At 45.1% G+C, this 23,955-nt stretch overlaps 1 protein-coding gene across 2 annotated transcripts in view; it reads left to right on the forward strand.

Moving 5' to 3' along the window:
- SF3B3 (splicing factor 3b subunit 3) overlaps positions 1 to 23,955 on the forward strand; it is a 50,970-nt gene that overhangs the window by 5,700 nt on the left and 21,315 nt on the right. For both annotated transcript variants that reach the window (XM_084644217.1, XM_084644218.1), the window contains exons 5-14: positions 756 to 897; positions 4,025 to 4,137; positions 5,364 to 5,501; positions 6,801 to 6,904; positions 10,424 to 10,589; positions 11,263 to 11,358; positions 12,522 to 12,594; positions 18,636 to 18,787; positions 19,285 to 19,440; positions 19,915 to 20,070. In XM_084644217.1, coding sequence (XP_084500343.1) covers positions 756 to 897; positions 4,025 to 4,137; positions 5,364 to 5,501; positions 6,801 to 6,904; positions 10,424 to 10,589; positions 11,263 to 11,358; positions 12,522 to 12,594; positions 18,636 to 18,787; positions 19,285 to 19,440; positions 19,915 to 20,070 — 1,296 coding nt within the window. The remainder of the gene's footprint in view (positions 1 to 755; positions 898 to 4,024; positions 4,138 to 5,363; positions 5,502 to 6,800; positions 6,905 to 10,423; positions 10,590 to 11,262; positions 11,359 to 12,521; positions 12,595 to 18,635; positions 18,788 to 19,284; positions 19,441 to 19,914; positions 20,071 to 23,955) is intronic.

Raw genomic sequence — 23,955 nt, forward strand, 5'->3', positions numbered from 1 at the left:
TTTAGATTGTTAAAGTACTGAGCATATTTCTCGTGTTCAGGAAATTAATAATGGTGGTGCAGTTTGGGAGAAAATGTGCATGAATGATTTTATGCAAAATAAAGTTGCATGTCGTAGTGTAACGACGATGCTTTGTGGTTTAAAATGTACCCTAGTAGCAGCCGTGTTAGTCTGTATCCGTAAAAAGAAAAGGAATATTTATGGCACCTTAGAGACTAACAAATTTGTTAGTCTCTAAGGTGCCACAAGTACTCCTTTTCTTTTTAAAATGTACCCTAGAATCTCTTCCATCCTGCCATGGGGTTGGTGATACTATAGCTGGCAGCTAGGGGGAGCATTGAAAATCAACATAACGCTCCAGGCGGCATTGACAAATGTTTCTCAGTATATCTAGCTGCAAAGACAGCTGTTTTATACCCATTCAACATTTTACAGTTGTGTTGCAACTAACCAGCGCTGCCTATATGTCTGCTACTGGCAATAATTCTACCCAGTTGCTTCCCATTTGTTACTAGAAAATGCCTGTGGTCTTGATCCTTTGAGGTGCTGCGCCCGCAGCTTCCATTCATTTCAATGGTAGTGGTGGATGCTGAACACTTTTGCAAGATCAAGTCCTGGGCTGTCGTCTTTGAATTGCTGTTGTGGTTGTTAATGAGTATAACACAATTCCAGAGACTTCATAAGATCTCTTTTCCTTTAAATGTACAGATAATGTTACTGGCTGTACCTAAAATATTTGTGCGCTGTTTTTCTAGGAAGCTGACAACGATCCAACAGGAGAAGCAGCAGCTAACACCCAGCAGACCCTGACATTTTATGAGTTAGACCTGGGTTTGAACCACGTAGTTAGGAAATACAGTGAACCTTTGGAGGAGCATGGCAACTTCCTTATAACAGGTACTACCCTCCCCATTGCCAGGTCGCTTCCCATTCTCCCAGCAAAACGACATGGGGGAACATATTGCACATTTGAAAGAGAATCATGGGGGTCGTAACTTGAGCTGCTCTCCTGCTCTTAGTTGGGCCTGGAAGTCAGGTGAGAACTAAAAATTCTCATCTGATACATGGAATTTTGAAGAGTTTGATTTTCTTGCAGCCTGAAGTGATGAGTTTTTCATGTCTCTTCTCTGAGATTTATCCTGGAGATAGCATTTCACTCTGATTGGGCTCTGAGATGATAGTATTTGAAAGCTTCCACTGGAAAAACCTGTTGAGGTTACAGGGACAAACCATCCCGATGTGTAGAAAGAACAGTAAATATGGCAGGCGACCAGCTTGGCTTAACGATGAAATCCTAGCGGATCTTAAACATAAAAAAGAAGCTTACAAGAAGTGGAAGGTTGGACATATGACCAGGGAAGAGTATAAAAATATTGCTCGGGCATGTAGGAATGAAATCAGGAGGGCCAAATCACACCTGGAGCTGCAGCTAGCAAGAGATGTCAAGAGTAACAAGAAGGGTTTCTTCAGGTATGTTAGCAACAAGAAGAAAGCCAAAGAAAGTGTGGGCCCCTTACTGAATGAGGGAGGCAACCTAGTGACAGAGGATGTGGAAAAAGCTAATGTACTCAATGCTTTTTTTGCCTCTGTCTTCACTAACAAGGTCAGCTCCCAGACTGCTGTGCTGGGCATCACAGCATGGGGAGTAGATGGCCAGCCCTCTGTGGAGAAAGAAGTGGTTAGGGACTATTTAGAAAAGCTGGACGAGTTGCATCCGAGAGTGCTAAAGGAATTGGCGGCTGTGATTGCAGAGCCATTGGTTATTATCTTTGAAAACTTGTGGCGAACGGGGGAAGTCCCAGATGACTGGAAAAAGGCTAATGTAGTGCCAATCTTTAAAAAAGGGAAGAAGGAGGATCCTGGGAACTACAGGCCAGTCAGCCTCACCTCAGTCCCTGGAAAAATCATGGAGCAGGTCCTCAAAGAATCAATCCTGAAACACTTACATGAGAGGAAAGTGATCAGGAACAGTCAGCATGGATTCACCAAGGGAAGGTCATGCTTGACTAATCTAATCGCCTTCTATGATGAGATTACTGGTTCTGTGGATGAAGGGAAAGCAGTGGATGTATTGTTTCTTGACTTTAGCAAAGCTTTTGACACGGTCTCCCACAGTATTCTTGTCAGCAAGTTAAAGAAGTATGGGCTGGATGAATGCACTATAAGGTGGGTAGAAAGTTGGCTAGATTGTCGGGCTCAACGGGTAGTGATCAATGGCTCCATGTCTAGTTGGCAGCCGGTGTCAAGTGGAGTGCCCCAGGGGTCGGTCCTGGGGCCGGTTTTGTTCAATATCTTCATAAATGATCTGGAGGATGGTGTGGATTGCACTCTCAGCAAATTTGCGGATGGTACTAAACTAGGAGGAGTGGTAGATTCGCTGGAGGGCAGGGATAGGATACAGAGGGACCTAGACAAATTGGAGGATTGGGCCAAAAGAAATCTGATGAGGTTCAACAAGGACAAGTGCAGAGTCCTGCACTTAGGACGGAAGAACCCAATGCACCGCTACAGACTAGGGACCGAATGGCTAGGCAGCAGTTCTGCGGAAAAGGACCTAGGGGTGACAGTGGACGAGAAGCTGGATATGAGTCAGCAGTGTGCCCTTGTTGCCAAGAAGGCCAATGGCATTTTGGGATGTATAAGTAGGGGCATAGCCAGCAGATCGAGGGACGTGATCATCCCCCTCTATTCGACATTGGTGAGGCCTCATCTGGAGTACTGTGTCCAGTTTTGGGCCCCACACTACAAGAAGGATGTGGATAAATTGGAGAGAGTCCAGCGAAGGGCAACAAAAATGATTAGGGGTCTGGAACACATGACTTATGAGGAGAGGCTGAGGGAACTGGGATTGTTTAGTCTGCAGAAGAGAAGAATGAGGGGGGATTTGATAGCTGCTTTTAACTACCTGAGAGGTGGTTCCAGAGAGGATGGTTCTAGACTATTCTCAGTGGTAGAAGAGGACAGGACAAGGAGTAATGATCTCAAGTTGCAGTGGGGGAGGTTTAGGTTGGATATTAGGAAAAACTTTTTCAATAGGAGGGTGGTGAAACACTGGAATGCGTTCCCTAGGGAGGTGGTAGAATCTCCTTCCTTAGAAGTTTTTAAGGTCAGGCTTGACAAAGCCCTTGCTGGGATGATTTAATTGGGGATTGGTCCTTCTTTGAGCAGGGGGTTGGACTAGATGACCTCCTGAGGTCCCTTCCAACCCTCATATTCTATGATTCTATGAAAAGGGGTGTGGTTTAAAAAAAGCCGGGAGAACGAGTTTTTCAGGTGACAAAATAAAACAAATGGAAATACAAGCAGAGTTTTAGCTCCATGTGAACACAACTTGATTTCAAGAAGTAGTTATGGGCTAACCTTAAGCTTTGACTTTGGGGGTGGGACTTTGGCCTGCTCTACTCATTGCTGAAGTTAGTTTGGAGTTCTAGTATCCAGGATTCATTTGAAGAGCATGATTTATAGTATAGGTACCCAAAGGGTGGTCCCAAAGGCTTAATGCTGACTGGGTCACTCTGCAGTTCACTATATCTTATATGTCCTTGGCGATGCTGTAGGCTAGTGGGCTCCAGGGGCTCTGAACACTCAGTTTGTGGTTTTCATTGCTGGTAATTTCAGTTTCTGAGAGGGAAGTACCGGGAGATCATCTGGGAACCTGCTTCCTGTGATTTGCAATAGCAGATAAATGCATGTCAGATACATGGGGTTACTGGCACATTGCCAGTATGATGCCTGAGCATCTCAAAGATTTGGGTTAATTTATGGGATTGGGTGAGAGGTGTAAAAATGAAATATTAAGCGTTGTTTATGACCCCCAAAGTTTCATTCTCCTTCCCCTGCTCTCCATCCCTAACTCTGCCTTGTGCAGATACAGAAGCCTATGCTTGCAACCTGGTGTCTTCTCCACCATAAACTGAAGCAGGTTTATATACATGTGAGAATATTGAATAAAGATTATCCAGATTTCTTTTGAGCAACAGAGCTGTTTCTCTTCTCTTAATGAAGTTTCCATCTCATCCCTTAGTTCCTGGTGGCTCCGATGGTCCCAGTGGGGTGCTGATCTGTTCTGAAAACTACATCACCTACAAAAACTTCGGTGACCAGCCTGATATCAGATGTCCCATTCCCAGGAGAAGGGTGAGAATTTCATCTCTTATGCCCTACTTTAGAGGCCTTTTCTTTAAAGGTTCCACATAGACACTTAATATCAGCTTCTGTGCAGGGAGGCTTTTGAGGAAGGCAGTGCGTAGTGATTGAAAGGCTGTCGGGCTGCCACCCTTTAGGGTGTGGAGGGAAAGCCTGCCTTACTAGCCAGTCATGTCATCTGTAAGGGAAGGTTCTGGAGTTTGCCTGTAGTCTGACGTGATGGGTTGAGTTCATCTCGTCTCTGAGGTTTACCCTTGAGCTAGTCCTTTCTCTCTTACCAGGCTCTGAGATAGCAGCACTGGTAGCATGAACCATGATTTACATGGCATGGTTGGATATATTCACCCTAGTACATGAAGATGAATTCCACAGCTGCTCTGTTCCACCTCATGCTGTTTCCTTTTAGAAGAGTACATAAAAACGGCCATACTGGGTCAGACCAATGGTCCATCTAACCCAGTATCCTGTCTTCTGACAGTGGCCAGTGCCAGGTGCTTCAGAACAGGGCAATTCTAAAGTGATCCATCACTTGTTATCCAGTCCCAGATTCTGGTAGTTGGAGGCTTTGGGACACCCAGAGAATGGGGTTCCATCCCTCACCATCTCGGCTAATAGCCATTGCTGGACCTATCCTCCATGAACTTACCTAATTTTTTTTTTCAACCCAGTTATTCTTTTGGTCTTCACAACATCCCTGGCAACAAGTTCCACAGGTTAACTCTGCATTGTATGAAGAAGTACTTCCTTTTGTTTAAACAAAGTAGGCTGTAGCTAGCTGACACTGGGTCACTAGCATACATTGTGTGTGGCTTTGGTGGTATTTGCCCAAAAAGCAGATGCCACAGGTCAGTTTTATATGGCTAGTGACCCTTGTGTACCACAATTGGTTTTGCAATGTGTGAGATTGTCCATCCGGGGGGAAAAGTGGTAGGAGGGAGAATGCCTCAGAGTTTTGGCTCTTCTCAGAAACATCTATCAGGAAGAACCTGCTTTCCTGAGAGCATTACGGATGAGTCAGGAGAGCATTGGGAAGGGGTATGCTATGTATGAAACCTTTTCCGCATGCTATAGTCCCTCAGGCTTTCCATTTTGCTAGACCATTGATCCAGGGGAGTAATATCCTGCCTTGCAGGGGAATGGCTTTGCTGAAAGGTGATCTAGTAGGTCCTTTCCACCTTCAACATTTATAAACCTCTGTCTTATCTTCCCTGTGACAGAATGACTTGGATGACCCAGAAAGGGGTATGATTTTTGTCTGCTCCGCTACACACAAGACCAAATCCATGTTCTTCTTCCTGGCCCAGACGGAGCAGGGAGATATCTTCAAAATCACCCTAGAGACTGATGAAGACATGGTGGGTAGACTGAGGAGGAAGCTACTTTTACTTCTTGAAACATGTCCTTGAGAAGCTTCCCCATCATGATGCATTTCCCACGTTGATGAGACTTCGTTCTAGAGCAGCCTTCCCCCTAAATCAAATGATTTTTAACTTAGTCTTTAGCCATGTATAGAGATGAATGACTCTGCATCTACCCTGTTAGATGACAGCTGCCATAACTTGCTAGTCACTGCTCGCACGACAGACAGATGGGGACAGCTTCGAAACCACAGAAGACTTAGGTTGCTAAGTCACATGGGCACTTTTAAAAATGTTACCCGTGGTCCCTGCTCCAAATCGCTTATTCCAAAATGTGGCCCAGGAGATTCTACGACACAGTTCCCTAAGACAACAGAGTGCAGTGATCCTTCTTGATCTGAGCCGCCATACTTGGCTGCACCTGTGGGTTGAATATTTGGGTGCCTGCAGTCTGTTCACTTTTATGCAAACTAGGTGCAGCCGGTTGGACAGAGTTTGGCCATCCCATGTCACACAGCTTTTTCAGCTGGGATAACAAACTCTCCTCCTGAAACTAATCGGAAAAGATTGGAATTGCTTTGTGCTGCCAGTCACTGCCACCCTGGCCATCCCTCTGCATCTCCAACAGGAGATTTGTGCTGCAGTGATCCCATTTGTGGTCTCAGGAAAAAACCTTCTGAAATGCCACTAACCCCCATTGCCTTTAACATGACAAACCCTTCCCAGAAGGTGTCATGATAGAAGACTGTGTCAGTTCAGCAGTTTAAGACTGGCCTCAGGCTTTTCATAGGAGCCATCATGGCAACTTCAGGTCTGTCAGAAGTGTAAGTGGCCATTCTGAGAGACATCTACCCAATCCTCTGAGTGAATGATGTGGATGCCAAGATGGGGGTTGTCTCTTTCTCAGTAGGACTGCTGAACATTTTCATGTCTCTGTTGTAAGCCTTGAGCTCAGATTCCCATGCAAAATAGCCTCAAGAGTGAAGCAGAAAGCCTGGCTTGTGTTTACACTCAGAATGCCATCCAGTTTGAACTTGGGGAGTGAAAGCAGCTGCCCCAAACTATCGAGAAGGTGAGCGCTCTTGGCTGTGCTCAGTCACCGCTCTTTTCCTTCCTTTGAAGGTAACTCCAAGGCAGTCTTGTAATAAGCTACAATCCCAAATGCATCAGTTCCTGTATCTCTGAATGGGAAAGTGGGCTGCGCACTTGTGTGTGAAGGAACATAACCCATCTCTGGAGATGGACTGAACTGAGCTGTCTCACTCACCATTACTCCTTCCTCTCTGGGGCTTTCAGGTGACAGAGATCCGACTGAAGTATTTTGATACTGTTCCTGGAGCTGCTGCCATGTGTGTGCTGAAAACAGGGTTCCTCTTTGTGGCATCTGAGTTTGGAAACCAGTGAGTAAATCATTTAATTTCCTTCATGTGCCCTGCTGAATTTTACTGTTACGACGTATTAGCATGACAGATTGCCGTAGTCTTTGGTAGAATGTGTAAAAAGACAGGGGCTCTGCCTTAACGAGTTGATGGTCGAACTTGTCCAAGTGCAATGACCACAGTTTTTAAGCCCATTAATGTATCCTGGGCAATCTCCTCAGTATGGATAGGTTTTGTGGAAGTGCTCTTAGATCATCAGGTCTTTGGGGCAGTATGGCGCTACCCGGGGATACCCAGGTTTGTGAGGTTCTCTACCACCTGCCCTTAGTGCCAGGGAGCCTTGTCTGTGCCTGCCAGTGGTCAGCTCCCTGACTCCACCTTCCATAAGCAACATCATCACTCTCCTCCTAGCCTACACAGACTCCACTGTCTCTCGGCAGGTTAGCAATAGGCAAACTCCAACCCTGAGCCCTCTGCCACTGGACACTCACACAATTACCAGATCCACTGTTCCCAAAGGAACAGTACACCCCTGCTTCACTTCAGACTGCTCTACTTAATTCACAGCACTTAGATTTTGTTATAGCAAAAAGAATGATAAGTTTATTTAAGAAAGAACAGAGGTTAAGGGGATAAAAAGTATTGGAACCAATTGGTTATACATCAAATAAAATCAACATGCTTTCTGGAACCTAGAGTTAGTTAATAAGGTACTTTCTTGTCTAATAAAGTTTAGGTCACCCCATGTCTTTGTCACGGCACTTCACAGCCCTGGTTGGCTATGATCCTCCATTCATAAGACATGCAGAATGGCAGCTTGTCCCCTTGGTGAAGGATCCAGGGCATACCTCAGTACCTCCCAGTTATACCCCTAAAATCCATTGTCTTCACTCATAAACAGGAGACACCCTCCCCCACACACACATCCTGTTCTTGTTTTCCTGCAGTTTTTCCTCTCTTGAGATTTTGCAATCTTGATTAGCCTGGATGCTCAATATGCAAATATATTTACATTGTGAGGCATACAATACACAGTGCCAGACAGAGAGAGAAGTGTCTCTTTCCTCTTGCTTGAAAGAAACCTCTTTATCCTAACTTTCACAACTTAAGAACATAATTTCCAGCAGGCATTTCAAATATGATCCTTGCAGGCATTTCACAGTGATAATGACGACTACTGAGAGATTGGCTTTTGGTAGACACTGTACATGCCAGCCTTTGGTGAATTAAATTGCACATACCAGACCTGGGGGGGTCCTGTACCCCCTATGCATCCATCTATACCCTCAGCCAGTTGGCACCAGGGACTGTCTGTTGATCACCTAGCACCATGGGTTCCTGGACCAAGAGGGGTTTTGAAGGATGGATGTAGATGCACAGGAAGTGGGAAGCTGTTCCACACGTATTGCCAAGATCAAATGCCTGGGCAGACAAAGAAGGGAATTGGAAGCTTGTTTAAGCAGGTGTCGGATCAGTTTAGCTTTTGCTGCTAATGAATGCTACCATCAGACATGTGTCCATCAATTAACTATTTTTTTCATTGCTCCAGGTAGTGAATTTTTACCTTAACGTGCTTTCATTTGTGTTTAGGGTTGTCAACTTTCTAATCGCACAAAACTGAACACCCTTTCCCCGCCCCTTCTCCAAGGCCCTGCTCACTGCATCCCCCCCTCCCTCTGTCTGTCGCTCTCCCCCACCCTTGCTCACTCACTCATTTTCACCAGGCTGGGGAAGAGGGTTGGGGTATGGGCTCTGGGGTGGACCCAGGGATGAGGGGTTTGGGATGCAGGAGCGGGTTCTGAGCTCAGGGATGGAGCTGAGGGAGTTGGAGTGTAGGAGGGGACTTCAGGCTGAGGCTGGGGGGTTCGGGTGTGGGAGGGGATATGGGCTCTGGGCTGGGAGTGTGGGTTCCAAGGTGGGGACAGAAATGAGGTGTTCAGGGTGTTGAAGGGGGCTCTGGGCTGGAGCAGGGAGTTGGGGTGCTGAGGCGTGTGGCGTGTGGGCTCTGGGCAGGAGTTTGGGTGCAGGAGGGGGCTGGGCAGGGGGTTGGGGTGTAGGCTTTGGGCTGGGGTAGGGGGTTGGGATGCGGGAGGTGGTGCGGGGAGCGAGCTCCAGATGGCAGTTACCTCGGGGGGCTCCCTGGAAGCGGCGACGTCCCTAGGCTCCTACGCATGGGACGGCCAGGTGGCTCTGTGCAGTGTGTGCACTGCCCCTGCAGCTCCCACTGGCTGCGGTTCCCGCCCAATGGGAGCTGCAGAACTGGCACTCAGGGCGGGGCCAGCACGCGGAGCCCCCTGGCCGTCCTTCTGGCTCAGAGCCAGAGGGGCATGTCGCTGCTTCCAGGAGCCACACTGAGCCAGGTATGGAGCCTGCCAGCCCCGCCAACTGGACGTTTAGTGGCCTGGTCAGTGGTGCTTACCGGAGCTGCAATGATCCCTTTTTGAACCGGGCTTTCCATTGAAAACCTCTTCGTTAGACGCGTGTATGCCTGTCAAAGGACCAAACCATGTGAGCTTGGAAATAGTCTCTAGTATCTTTGTAGCCCACTCTCAGAAGCAAATGCGATATTTTACCATGACTAGATGGTTTTCTTTCTTTTTCAATAGCTACACCAGTTATTCTTGCGTAGTAGAAGTGCTGTCAAGCAATTTTGTTTCATGATCTGATCAGCCTTTACAGATGTTATAACACGTAGGGGCATGTTCTGTGAAGTCTTGAGTATTTAGGTCTTGTTTCTCTGTGTGGCCGATGAAAGGTTTTGTTTCAAAATTTTGTTTGCTGTAACCTCTCTTGGTCCAGAGTTTTACAAGTGACCCTAAGTTGCACACACAAAATACAATGTTTTTCCACACAGTTACTAGAGTTGTGTATGCGAATTTGGGGTTCGCATGCTTGTAGTTTAATGCCTTAGTTTCCCAACATGTCTTGCAAGTTTATGGTCTGCTCCTGTAGAGCCAGCCAGTAGGTGGAGCTCTAGCCAACTAACATAAGTCTAGCTGTTAGTTCTGATGAACAGGGCAAAAGAACACAAGACACAATTCAATCTTTCTCTATGCATCTGTTTTCCTTGTGTGTCAAACTTGCTTATATTAATATTCTAGCTTATAAGACAGGGTAGCAGGTGATGTTTGAACACCTAGAAAATAGCACTTGACAGTGTTCCTCCCTAAAACATGCAGACTCAGAGGCTGTTAGCCAGCGGTCTTGCTCTTCAAAGGTTTCATCATTTAGCTCTTCCTGCAATGAGACAGGAAAATCTAGGAGTCAGGCAAGTGGGGTGACCACAGAGCTGTCCAGAGTCTTCTGCCAAAAACAATTATAAAGAAGGAAGTCAGAATTGGGCAAGACCTTTGAAAATAGCCCTTTGCCCCTCCTTCCTCTCCCCAAGAAAACAATCCCTCCAGGTGAGAGTTGAAATAGCCAAATATTCTGTGGAAACAGTACTGGCTCTCGCTCACCCTTCACCCACGCTGAATGCATGGCTGAACTGTAGCTGTAGTCTACTCTGACTATGGTGGTGTTCTTGCTTTGTGTCTGAAGTTACCTGTACCAGATAGCCCATCTGGGAGATGATGACGAGGAGCCGGAGTTCTCCTCCGCCATGCCTCTGGAGGAAGGAGACACTTTCTTTTTCCAGCCACGACCTCTCAAGAACCTGGTGTTGGTGGATGAGCTGGACAGTCTGTCTCCTATCTTGTTTTGTCAGGTATGTCGTCATCTATGAACACATGGTCCTTTCCTTTCCCACCAACCTGCCCTCTGGGGATGCAGGGCTATTACAATTGTGTAACCACAGAGGCAGATCAGTGATTCATCCATTGTACTGCTAACTCAATTGGTCTTTGAGGTGCCTTACGAAAATGGAAACTCTTTTCAGAGAATCCGCTTAAAATGGAGAAAGAGAAGCACAAGTAACGATCTCATTTCAGTCTTGCTCTGGTTGTTTGCTTTGGTTTTGCCTGAGTGGGACAGCACTGCAAGCAGTGACAGAAAGGTGGGTTTGCTAAACCCTGAACCCTGGGAGAACAATGACAGGGTGTAAAGCTAAACCTCCCAATACAGACATTTGCTGAAAGGGTTATTACCATTCATCAGCTCCATCAGGGGTACGTATATACCCGGTGTTTGGAAATGGGGTGCAATGCACCAGCCCAGTGCTCGCCCTCTATCATGGCTGTTAGACAAGGCCTCGTGTATTCTGCAGCAGACTTGACCTAAATTTTGTGATTCTCCAGTGCAGCAGACAGGATGTTCTGTGGCAGCATCAGTTACATTAAACTACTGAAATTTGTTCAGAAAGCAGATTGCAGGGCAAACGTTTGGGGGGGTTTTGTTCGTCTCCTTGCGCATGTTGTGTGACCCACTGTTCCTCTGTGCAGATAGCGGATCTGGCCAATGAAGATACACCCCAGTTATATGTGGCCTGTGGACGGGGTCCTCGGTCATCTCTGAGGGTCCTAAGGCACGGACTTGAGGTAAGATCCCCAGAGGCAGCTCCAGAAATCCACAGCAGGAATGTGGGGTTGTTTTGATAAGGCCCTTCTTGAATTTATGGTGGGGTGCTCACAATGGCACTGTAATTAAACAATCTGTCCTTGGTGCAGCTCTTAGAGGGCTTTGTTCTTATGCCCTTTTCTGCCAGAGACACTGTGTAAATGTAATTTCTTCTTCAGACTGTACAATCACTCCCTGTTGTCCAGTCGTAAGGGTTATGGTGCTGGAGTGCACATGAGTGATAACCATATGTTTTCCGTTCACATACTACCCTATAATCCCTGAATGTGATCCTTTTAGGCATGCGAACAAATGGAATTGAGAGAGAGAGAAGCTAGGTGGGGGTGGTAATATATTTTTTTGGACCAACTTCAGCTGGCGAGAGAGACAAGTTTTCGAGCTATGCAGAGTTCTTTAGGTCTGAGAGAGAGGCTCAGAGTGTAACAGCTAAATACAAGGTGGGATGGATTGTTAAGCGTAAGGGGTTAACACTTTTTGCAGGTGACTATTTAAAATGAATACTATTTAACATCTCTGCAGTCTTAGGACCAAGGAGAGTTAGTGGGTTACAGAGTGTTGTAAGACGCAACGTGTATTAACCCCCACCTTGTATGTAGCTGTGACACTGAGCACCTTTCTCAGACTTGAAGAAGAGCTCTGTGTAGCTCGAAAGCCTCTCTCACCACCAGAAGTTGGTCCAATAAACGCCATTACATCACCCACCTTGTGTCTTCCATATCTTGGGACTAACACGGCTACCCCAGCATGCAAACAATATATGGAATTGATATTCTTCCCCAGAGATTCTTTGCGACCTTCTCTGATCCCTAACTCCCCATCTGGTAGAATCCAGGTCACAGCTACTGGCCTTTTGGCTGAGGATGGATGAACAGGATTTAGCACAAAGCTGCTCAGCCTGAGGTGTCACTTAATGAGGTGACATGAGTCACTTTTCTGTCTGTGTCTGGCGTGTTGAATACTTTGCCTCAACAACATTTCTAGTCCAGGGAGTGAGGCTGGGAACTGAGAACTGCCCCAGCTGCCCTGTGTAGCTGTGAAAAGCATTAACTAGTCACTGTAATGCTTCAGTGTTTGACTGGGGTAAACATCTGTTAATCTGAAACCTGCTCTTGTTTCCGATTAGGTGTCTGAAATGGCCGTCTCAGAGCTGCCTGGTAATCCCAATGCTGTTTGGACTGTGAGGAGACACATTGAAGGTACATCATCCTTCCCTCAAGCACAGACTAAAACTTGCTGTATTGTCCAAGGGCACGGAAAGGGTGCTAAGTAATGCAGCAGTGTGCTTCGATCCAGCTGCTCTGTCTGCACGGTGTAAGGTGTGTGCAAAGACCCAGACATGCTCCGTGCCTAGAAACCACCTTTGGCTTCCCCAAAAGTATTACTGTTCCCGTTTCATTGGAAAGGAAGCATCCAATATGTGTGGTAGGCAGCAGCATCCATCTCCTACGTGATGCTCCTGATATGCATTCCCAGTAGGAAGCAGCTGCCAGGTGCAAATGAAGCCAATCTGAGTTCCAGAGGTTCTGGCTTTAATTAGCATCAATGGCAGCACACCTGCCTCATAGTGGAGAGTGGGGTGTGGTGCACAGTTTTGTTTTGCACACACTCAGTGGTAACTGCAGTAGGTTTGTCTCTGTAGGGCAGTAGGAGGCATAGCCAGAAAAAGGCAGATAAGAATACACCTGCTTAAAGCTTTGATTTATAATACTTCTGCACCTGCTAATCTGCAAAAGGTGGATACTCTTTGCAGCAGTACTTAATGCTCTGGGGTAGGCAGCATTCCCCAGCCAGACACCTAGCAGTGTGTGCGGGGTGACCAGTGCCAAGGGAGGACTATATGAAAGCAGCAGCACAAAGCATAGTTTTTCATTCAGGTGGAACAATGTCCTCATTTTATTAAAACAGAGGAATACAGCCCCCTCTTTGGTGTGAGATTAGAGCTCTTCAGAAATACCTAGGTTGCTAGCACTACCCCTTTGAAGGCCTGAAGTGAAGCTATTGCAAGTGCTGACAGACTCCCTTCTTGTAAGGGATTTCACTAGTGTTTCTCACATGAGTTCTGTGCTGCAGTGCATAGCAGAGCCAGCATGCTGGAATAGAGGCTTTACTCTGCTGCTGTGACATAGCCTCTCATGTCAGCAGCCTTAGTGAGTGGCATATCTCTTGCGCTGCCTCAGCGTTCTTTAGGAACCTCACACCTTGCTATGGAATTCACTTCCTGTTGGAACTGGTCCCAGTTTATTTCCCCGACTTTTCAAGACTTTGGAATACAGCTAAGTTGAGCAACATGAAAAGAACTAAACAGGAAATGCCTGCAAGCTCCCCAGCAATAGTAGGGTCAAGGATAGAGCATTTCAGGTCTCCAGAGTGCTGTTGATACTGGTCTTGCTCGTCCTTCCCAGAAGTTGGAAGCCAAGAAAGATTCCAGGTTGGCTACCGCAAACCGAAGCTACCAGGAGCTCTAGCAAATGAGGTGTCTCTAGAATGCACGAACACTCCACAGAGTAATGGATATCTGTAGCCTCATCCTACCACATTGTGACTTGCTCTTTAATGTATCTTACGTGTCTGGGGCATACAGAGGATCACATTAGCTACTTGTCAGGAGACTATGGGTCATGGCTACGTTTACATACGATGGACCAGAATGCCACCACTCACTCTTACTCCAGAACTGTAGCCCAGAGATACTGCAGGTTCCAGTTTACAATCATTCCTCTTGATCCATGCAAACAAGCCTGGACTCTGTGGGCTCCATGAGCAGCGTTTCTGTTTTAAAGATGAGGGCGGCCGCATTTGGGCACAATTGTTCGTTCAACAGTCTATAAAACTGATCCCCAAATTGTAGGAATTTGTCTTCTCAGCTCGTTTTACTGGGTTTAACCAAAGAGAACGCAGCACCCTTTAAAATGGGCATCTTCTCTTGAAACTGTACAGAAGTGTCACTGTCTGAGGGCTTTCGGTTTGTCTGTAATGCAGGTTACCTGGCTCTGACCAGGTATCAGATTGAATCTCTCTGCCACAACATGCACATGCTGGGAGGTTTCTGCAGGCACCTGCTGGTTTGCAGCCTTCAAGGCAAATACTAACCCTGGCTGGTACGTGGTGATACACCCTACCAATACCAAGCCTCTTTTTCTCTTCCACAGGTGGCTGGTGGTGGAGGTGCTGATCACCACAGGTGTGTACCTACTGCTAGGGGCTACTGTGCTGTCTCGCAGGTTATCCCGAGAGAAGTGCAATCTTGAGGCTACTTTTATGCTGAGCTTTACAGTAAATGAATTCCAGAAGTCTCTGTGCAGTTGGAAATCTTTATATTTGTACTGTCTGCCCCAAACCTTCATTGTATGGCTGGGGATCAGAAAGCAGCTCTTTGAATCCCCGTCCCCTCCCATGATCCTTTGGGAACAATAGTGGCTGTAACTCTAAAACCTTTGTCAGCTTTCACTAAATCTAAACCAAGATATTGCTAGCTGAGCATTTCTGTAATTGCCTTAGGTGGGTTTTTCCCTTGGATTTGCTTCCAAACTGACCGTGCAAAACTCCAACATGAGACCAGTGAAAGATGAGCACATTGAGTGTGTATATTTGGAGACTGTTTTGACACAGGATTTGCCATCTAAATAGGGAGTGTATCTGTGTATTTGAATGGAGAGGTAGACCTGAGACAAACTGGACACTCCTTTTTAACTTAATCAATATGAAGGTCCAGGGATTCAGAGAACAAGGCCTATAATTCCTTCCACAGAAATATCCCTGAGCTCTAACCTGTGCGTGGGGATACCCAGGGAAATGTGGTGTCTTGGGACTTGATTCCGGAGTCTCCATGAAATTGCATATTCTCTCGGGCTTCCTTTTTACTCCTGTTCCATCTGCACCTCCTAAAAGTGGGCATCCTGCTGTGCTGTGGTGGAGCGCTCATCCGTTCACATGCTCACTGATCCTCCCTCTTGTTCTGGCGTTTATACAATGTAAACTGAGCTCTGTGGCAGTGCAGAGAAGTTAGATTAAAGGCACAAATTGGTTTTGTAGGAAGGAATTTTAATAGACAAACTCAAATAGAATGTTTTATTAATAATGTGTAAGATCATAGTATAAACTACTGTGACTAAAATCTGCCATTTTTTATGAGTCATCACGACTGATTCATGAATCTACAGAAAATATGTGGAAACTGGAGATGGAATCCAGCTGTGACTCTTCTGAATCATCAAAATAATTTTCTCTGTTTACTAGGCCTCTTTGTTGAAAGGAGGTAACTGAAACAATTCTAGCAGTAATAAGCATCTCTGACCTTTTTGTGTGCATGCAGAATAACACCCCTCCATTCAGAACTCCAGCCAGTAGGATTTTCTGTACACTGGATTGTACTAGGTTAAATGGAGATTTTTCGAATGGAAAAAAACAGCCCTTTGTTCTAATGCTGTATTTTTCAGTGTGCCTCAGAAACCTAGTTCCAGTTAACTACTGTACATTCTAAAGCAAAATTGTGACAGCTGGAATCCTGATGAATGCATTTTATTCATTTATTTCATGCTGCTAAATCATGCCCTTTATTTCAAAAGTTCCAATGGAGGAACAATAAACAGCCATACAAAAGTTCAGGCAAAAACATTTTGGCTGTAATGGAACATGAATTCATTGAACACTCCAGTATAACATGAGATTCTAGTTACTACTTCAAATTATAGCGAGTAAATCAGTACAAAGAAAAATCTATAATCTAAGTAAGTATTAATGATCAAACAGGAATTTGATTTCGAACAGGATTCTCTTTCAGCTGTTGCTTTCAGATGAGAGCAGTGTTCTTTCTGTCCTTCCCCTAAACACATGGCTGCTGGGAGATAGTCATGTGTCTCACTGGCAGCCACTTTGCAAAATGCAACAGCCCTGGAGATGGCTAAAAAGTGACGGGGATTTTCAAAATTTGCTGTTGAAAATGCATATTTCAGTTTATCCTTTGGCAGTGTTTGTATAGATCAGTAACTATTCAGCAACCTGAATGATGGCTGGCTACTGGACCTTCCTTTGAAGGAAGTCGGTATAGGCTTCCAGCGATTGAGAATGAATAAGGTTTTCAGCTGCTGGTGACCACTCGAGTGGAAGGTTTCAGAGTAGCAGCCATGTTAGTCTGTATTCGCAAAAAGAAAAGGAGGACTTGTGGCACCTTAGAGACAAACCAATTTATCTGAGCATGAGCTTTCGTGAGCTACAGCTCACTTCAATAACCATTGTATAATAATGAGGGTTCTGTAAAACCAGTAACCTCTACTTGTAAAGATCACAAGACAAACACAGTAACAGTGCTATTATTAGACCATTGCATAACTGAAAAGGACTTTAGTCTTTTGGTTTGCTATTCACTGGCAAAGAATTCCATCCTTAGGGTCTGATCCTGCAATGTGATCTATCCCAGTGGTGACTTACACACACATGGAGTCTCCCTGAAGACAGTGGAGATCTGCAGGGGTCCACCTCCATGAGTCATATTGTAGGATCAGAGCCTTAGTCACCTAGGAGACTAGTAATTGATGTTACTAATCTTGCAGCCCAAGATGGGATGGCTTTCGTTTTATTAAGACCTTCAGTATGGTAATCACAAAGCTGTGGTCTGTGTGCTGGGTATTAGTAAATTATGCATATTTTAAGCTGTATGTAAGAAACTTTTCTCTCCCAAGTGTGATACAACAGGTTTGGCAACACCTGTCTGCCCAAACAGGGGGGAGAAGAGTGACCACTTGCTGAACCATTTCAACTAACCCAACTTCCTCTTCAAAAATAACATGTGGCCTAGCTGTAGGTTGAAAGCATGTTCGGGACTGGTCCCTGTAAGCCACTGCCCAGCATTTGCTGGCATCCCGAATCTACGAATGGCAGAGTGTCCTGTATTTTATTGCATGTTTAAAAATTGACCAGCTACTTATCCATCTCCCATTCACATGCTAATCATGGGAAATACTGATCAGTGGATAAAAATCAGGACAGAGAGAAAACCCTCGTGTCCCTCTCGAAGTGTTCTTGTCTCATACTGTGATAAATAGGTCAGTAAACACTTCACAGTGTGCTGAGCGAAACAGAATTTTCATATGTAAGAAATGGCACTTCCTGCCAGCAGTGTCAGCACTCTGTAGAGGAGTTGAGTTGTTTATCTGGGACAGTCTGGTGTCTACATCAAAGCTCCTGGCTCCATTCCCCGGTGGGATTGATCAATTTTACATTTATCCAGCTGCATTTCATTGTTGGAAGATTTGTTTTATTTAATACATTTTTTAAAAAAAGCTTCCTGTTAGTTTCCTACCATGACAAGTGCCGGGAAAGTCTGTGACTGGAGCAGATGTGAGCTTCCTCTTCTCCCCACCCAAACCTCCTGCCTGCAGTCCTATGCTTTTTCTTCTCGTGAGTCCTCCTAGCAGAAGCTCCTCCACTTCCAAAGCACTGTGCCTGCAACTACACCCAGTGGGAGAGGCTGGCAGTGAAGGCTAAATGCAACATTCCTACCCCATTCTAAGAAGAACAGAGGCAGGTGTTTATCCAGAGCCCCTAACAGCCACCACTCATTCACCCACAGAGCCCATAAAGATGGCTACATAAATGTAAGGTTGTTTAGCAACTCCTGGACAAGGCTGGAGCTAGGGGTGCTGATGAGGGCCTCCAAGACAATGCTCTTCTGACATTATCTGTATTCTAACTTCCTTTTGCAATAATACTAAATAACTCCATCTGCCCAAGTTCATTAGAAGCCCTTATTCATGTGAGTAATCCTAGTGAAGTCAACAGAACTGCTTGGGTGTGTAAAGGTCTCTAGGATGGGGCCACTGAAGCTGAGTCTTTCCAGTGACTTCAGTGGGAGTTGCATTGGGCCCTTAAATTTCTGGAGTTGAATGGAGAACGCATAGACTTCAAGGTTTCTGCCTTTCTTATTATCAGTTAAAGGGCAGCTGTAGTTGGTACTGCCTTCTAGAACCCAGCATATCACAAGTTGACTTTGTGTTTTGAGCCATCACCAGAATCACTGGCTAGATCTTGAACCTTAGAGGGTCTGAGGTTCAGTGCTGGCTAATTCTCTTGTGTGGTGTTTCCTGAAACGAACTTCTGCGTAGTGCTGCTAGTGGATGAAAGAACTACTGTTGGAATATTTTTGAGGAATAACTGTTAGTCATTTGACAGTCTCCTCACTTTTGTTTAGAGACCTTGTATCTAATCAGCAGCTCTTTTCCCTCTCTGTCTTCCTGACCAGATGAATTTGATGCCTATATTATCGTGTCCTTCGTAAATGCCACGCTGGTGCTGTCTATCGGAGAGACTGTAGAGGAAGTGACTGATTCTGGATTCCTGGGTACCACCCCCACTTTGTCCTGTTCCTTGTTGGGGGATGATGCTTTGGTACAGGTAAGGATACCCTCTGACATCCTGTCCACCTGTATCTGCCATTCTCTACTTGGTGCAGGGCCAAGGCTTCTTCGCTGCTCCTGACATCCATGCTGAAAAGGTTCTGCCAGAAGTTCCACAAGCTTGACCAGTGTGGGCTTCTGCGAACATGACCCTGTTATCCAGGCTTCTCTCCTTGTTCGCCTTATCAGTAAGGTTGGACCTGCTGGAATCTGTTGTCCACAGTTCCTCCAAAGCCGGTTAAGTCCTGTGCCCACACAGGTTTTCAGATGGTCTCTGCCATGAGCCCACTGGAGAGTAGTCTCCAGCTTGTAGATTGATTTGTTGTACAGGTCTGTGTATTGTATAGTCAATAGGTCAAGAATTACCTAGAATGGCCTCTGGTACTAGTCACTGTCAGGAGCCGCTGGAGCCCCTGTGTCAGAAAAACAAGGGAGCTGGGTCCCACAATGGGTGGGTAAGTTGTATTTTATTTCTGTAATATTTTTCTGCTTTAGGTTTATCCAGATGGCATCCGGCACATCCGAGCAGACAAAAGGGTGAATGAATGGAAGACACCAGGAAAGAAAACCATTGTAAAGTGTGCTGTGAACCAGAGACAAGTGGTGATAGCACTGACTGGAGGAGAATTAGTCTACTTTGAGATGGACCCAGTATGTGAATTTAAAACTGCAGAGAGCTTTGACGTGGGGACTGGAGGCTGGGTTACAGCCTCAGTGAGGATGGAATCTCTGATGTGTCCGCAGAGTAGGATTCAGTAGGGAAGAGGACTTTTAGAATGGGGCCTAGGCGGAACCCTTTAAAGCCCATCGAATGTCATTGGATGAGATAATAGAAATGGACAAATCTTCAAAGGCTTGTTTTGGACGGAGCAACCCAACCTCCTAAGTCCGGAGCTCAGGCTGGAAATTATGTGCTTTCTCGTAGTTCTGTCATGTGTTCTGGTGCTTCCAATCCTGGCCGAAACCAGGCTATAAAGAATTGTTGAAAGTGGGAGATGTTATGTGAGCTTAATTTGAAATCCAGAGCCTTGGCTTGAGCAATAGGTGAAGGTTGAGGTGGGTGGTTGAGTCTGACCCAGTTTGCCCATACCCTAGTTGATAATTCCTTTGTGCCTTTCTTCTCAGTCAGGACAGCTGAATGAGTACACGGAGAGGAAGGAGATGTCAGCTGATGTGGTGTGCATGAGCTTGGCCAACGTTCCTCCTGGGGAGCAGCGTTCCCGCTTCCTTGCCGTCGGGTTGGTGGACAACACTGTCAGAATTATTTCCCTTGACCCTTCGGTGAGCACATCCTGAGATTTGCTTTTTCCTTTGTGCTTGTTCTTTGCTCTTTGCAACTGGTCTGAAGTCTTCAGACACATTGGCTTTAGAGCTTTTGTAGAGTCTAAGACCAGAGAGGACCATTGTGATCATCTAGTCTGGCCTCATGTAGAACACAGGTCAGAGAACTTTCCCAAAATAATTCCTAGAGCAGATGTTTTAGAAGAACATGTTTGCTTCCTGTGCTGCCATGTCCTTATTACATGAATGCTTCAGTTGGGATTGTGTCATGTTATTGGACCAGTACCAAGATACCTTCCATATAGTCATCCGTTGCAGCCAGTACTATAGTGTTGCTATATTTTCTTCTGCCTCAGATTTGGATGTACCAATACCAGCAAATGCACAAAGAAGAGCTTCTTGGTTCAATGACCCTAGATTTATCCAGGCATTCTGTGAAATTAAGATTAGGGTGTGTCTGCACAGCAGCTGGGTGCTGTAATCCCCAGCACAGGTAGACGTGCACACGCTTGCTCCGCTCAAGTTAATGCCTAAAAACAGCTCGGGCTAGCCACCTGAGGACTCTCCCACCAGGCTCTCTGGGTACATATTTGGGCGGCTAGCTTGAGCCACTGCCCATGCCGCTGCAGCCACACTGCTATATTTAAATGCTAGCTCAAGCCGAGCTAACACTTGTCTGTTTACCCATGTTGGGAAGTACACCTCCCAGCTGCACTGCTGTTGCCCACCCTAGCTAGGAGGGTAAAACTTGTGGCGTACTTTTAGGGAAGACTCCCTACTCTCTTTATTTTGGGCCTGATTCTCAAGCCACTCCACCCAAAGAGCTGCTGTTGAATCTAGTGGGAGCAGCTACAGAATGGAGCTCAGGATTGGATGTTTGGGGAGTTTGCTTCTGTTTTTGTGGTTCTTGGGAAAGTTGCCCATCAGTGTTGCGGCACATAGAAGCTGCAGACTGTAAAGTTAAAGTTTGTCATTCTTTGTTCCTGCACTCTTGTAATTAGAACAGTCTGTTTCTTCAGCTAAACATAGCGCAGCCTGTGAACACTCTTCCTGTGAGTTCCAGAATTTCCTTTACAAGGAAAGTTTGATGGTCCAATCCAAACCAGAATTTTTAGCCAATGGTGGGGAATGAGTAAATTTGTGCACGTTTTGTCCCCCCTGCTGAATCAGGATTAAGTGCAGCCTTTGATTTTGAACCCTTGGCAGAGTCCCCTATCACAGCTACTCCTTGATGTCCACAATCAGTAAGGTCTACAGGCATAGGAGGCTACACCCTGCCTCCATCATAAACTGTCTGTTTCCAGTAGGCACAGACTTTGGTTTCTCAAGTATGGTTGCTGATGGTTCCCTTGTAGATGTCTACTCATCCATTTACCTGTGGCAAAGAAAGCCTTTTTTTTAAACAGACAGTTAAAATAGGCTTGGTTTTGCATCACCCTTTCCATGGTAAATATTAGAGCTGTCAATTAATTGCAGTTAACTCATGAAATTAACTCAAAAAAATTAATAGCGATTAATCGCAGTTTTAATTGCACTGCTAAACAATAGAATACCAATTGAAATTTATTAAATATTTTTGGATGTTTTTCTATATTTTCAAATATATTGATTTCAATTACAACACAGAATACAGTGTACAGTGCTCACTTTATATTGTTTTTATTACAGATATTTGCACTGTAAAAGTGAAAAACAAAATAAATAATATTTTTCAGTTCACCGCCTATAAGTACTGTAGTGCGATCTCTTTATCGTGAAAGTGCAACTTAGAAACATAGAATTTTTTTGTTACATAACTGCACTTAAAAACAAAACAATGTAAAACTTTAGAGCCTACAAGTCCATTCAGTTCTACTTCTTGTTCAGCCAATCGCTAAAACAAACAAGTTTGTTTACATTTACGGGAAATAATGCTGCCCGCTTCTTATTTACATTACCTGAAAGTGAGAACAGGCATTTGCATGGCACTTTTGTAGCAGGCGTTGCAAGTTATTTACATGCCAGGTATGCTAAACATTCGTATGCCTTTGCATGCTTCAGCCATCATTCCAGAGGACATGCTTCTACGCTGATGACGCAAGTTTTAAAAAAAAGCATTAATGAAATTTGTGAATGAACTCCTTGGGGGAGAATGGTATGTCTCCTGCTCTGTGTTACTCTCATTCTGCCATATATTTCATAGAATATTAGGGTTGGAAGAGACCTCAGGAGGTCATCTAGTCCAATCCCCTGCTCAAAGCAGGACCAACACCAACTAATCATCCCAGCCAGGGCTTTTTCAAGCCGGGCCTTAAAAACCTCTAAGGATGGAGATTCCACCACCTCCCTAGGTAACCCATTCCAGTGCTTCACCACCCTCTTAGTGAAATAGTGTTTCCTAATATCCAACCTAGACCTCCCCCACTGCAACTTAACATAACTCATGACAGTCTCAGATGATGGCCCAGCACCTGTTGTTCTTTTCAAGAACACTTTTACTGCAGATTTAACAAAATGTGAAGGAGGTACCAATGTGAGATTTCTCAAGATAGCTACAACACTCAACCCAAGGTTTAAGATCTGAAGTGCCTTCCAAAATCTGAGAGGGACAAGGTGTGGAGCAAGCTTTCGGATGTCTGATGCAGAAACTACAGAACCCGAACCACCACCAAAAAGAAAAATCTACCTGCTGGTGGCATCTGACTCAGATGATGAAAATGAACATGCATTGGTCCACATTGCTTTGAATCGTTGTCGAACAGAACCCATCATCAGTATGGATGCATGTCCTCTGGAATGGTGGTTGACGCATCAAGGGACATAAGAATATTTAGTGCATCTGGCACGTAAATATCTTGTGACACGAGCTATAACAGTGCCATGTGAACACCTGTTCTCACTTTCAAGTGACATTGTAAACAAGAAGAGGGCAGCATTATCTCCGTAAATGTAAACAAACTTGTTTGTCAGAGCCATTGGCTGAACAAGAAGTAGGACTGAGTGGACTTGTAGGCACTAAAGTTTTACATTGTTTTGTTTTTGAGTGCAGTTATTTTTGTACATAATTCTACATTTGTAAATTAAATTTTAAGGACAGAGATTGCACTACAGTACCTGCATGAGGTGAACTGAAATATACTATTTCTTTTGTTTTTTACAGTGTAAATATTTGTAATCAAAACTAAATATAAAGTGAGCACTGTACATTTTGTATTCTGTGTTGTAATTTAAATCAATATATTTGGAAATGTAGAAAACATCCAAAAATATTTAAATAAATGGTATTCTATTATTATTTAACAGCATGATTAATTGCAATTTTTTAATCATTTGATAGCCCTCGTAAATATTAGACCCATAGGTTTTGTGCCTAAACTGGTTGCTAACTTTTTCTGACCCTTCTGAATGCTTACGTTAGGTCACTAGCCTCTAGCTAGAGGTGCTCTACAGTTAAGTTGCATTGTAGTTCAGGACCACTAGCCATTGTGCCAGGCTGCTCAGATGCAAATGCAGCATCATTTGAGGAAAGCCAGGAGGTAAGGCAGATGGATCCAAAACTCTTGTGCACTAGGAAATCATAAGGGATGGGGAGGGATAGCTCAGTGGTTTGAATATTGGCCTGCTAAACCCAGGGTTGTGAGTTCAACCCTTGAGGGGGCCATTTAGGGATATGGGGCAAAAATTGGTTGGATGATTTAACTGGGGATTGCCCCTGCTTTGAGCAGGAGGTTGGACTAGGTGATCTAGTGGGGAAGGTTTAGATTGGATATTAGGAAAAACTTTTTCACTAAGAGGGTGGTGAAACACTGGAATGCGTTACCTAGGGAGGTGGTAGAATCTCCTTCCTTAGAGGTTTTTAAGGTCAGGCTTGACAAAGCCCTGGCTGGGATGATTTAACTGGGAATT

The sequence above is a fragment of the Lepidochelys olivacea genome (genome assembly GCF_965140295.1).
Source record: "Lepidochelys olivacea isolate rLepOli2 genome assembly, chromosome: 12".
Classification (NCBI taxonomy): domain Eukaryota; kingdom Metazoa; phylum Chordata; order Testudines; family Cheloniidae; genus Lepidochelys; species Lepidochelys olivacea.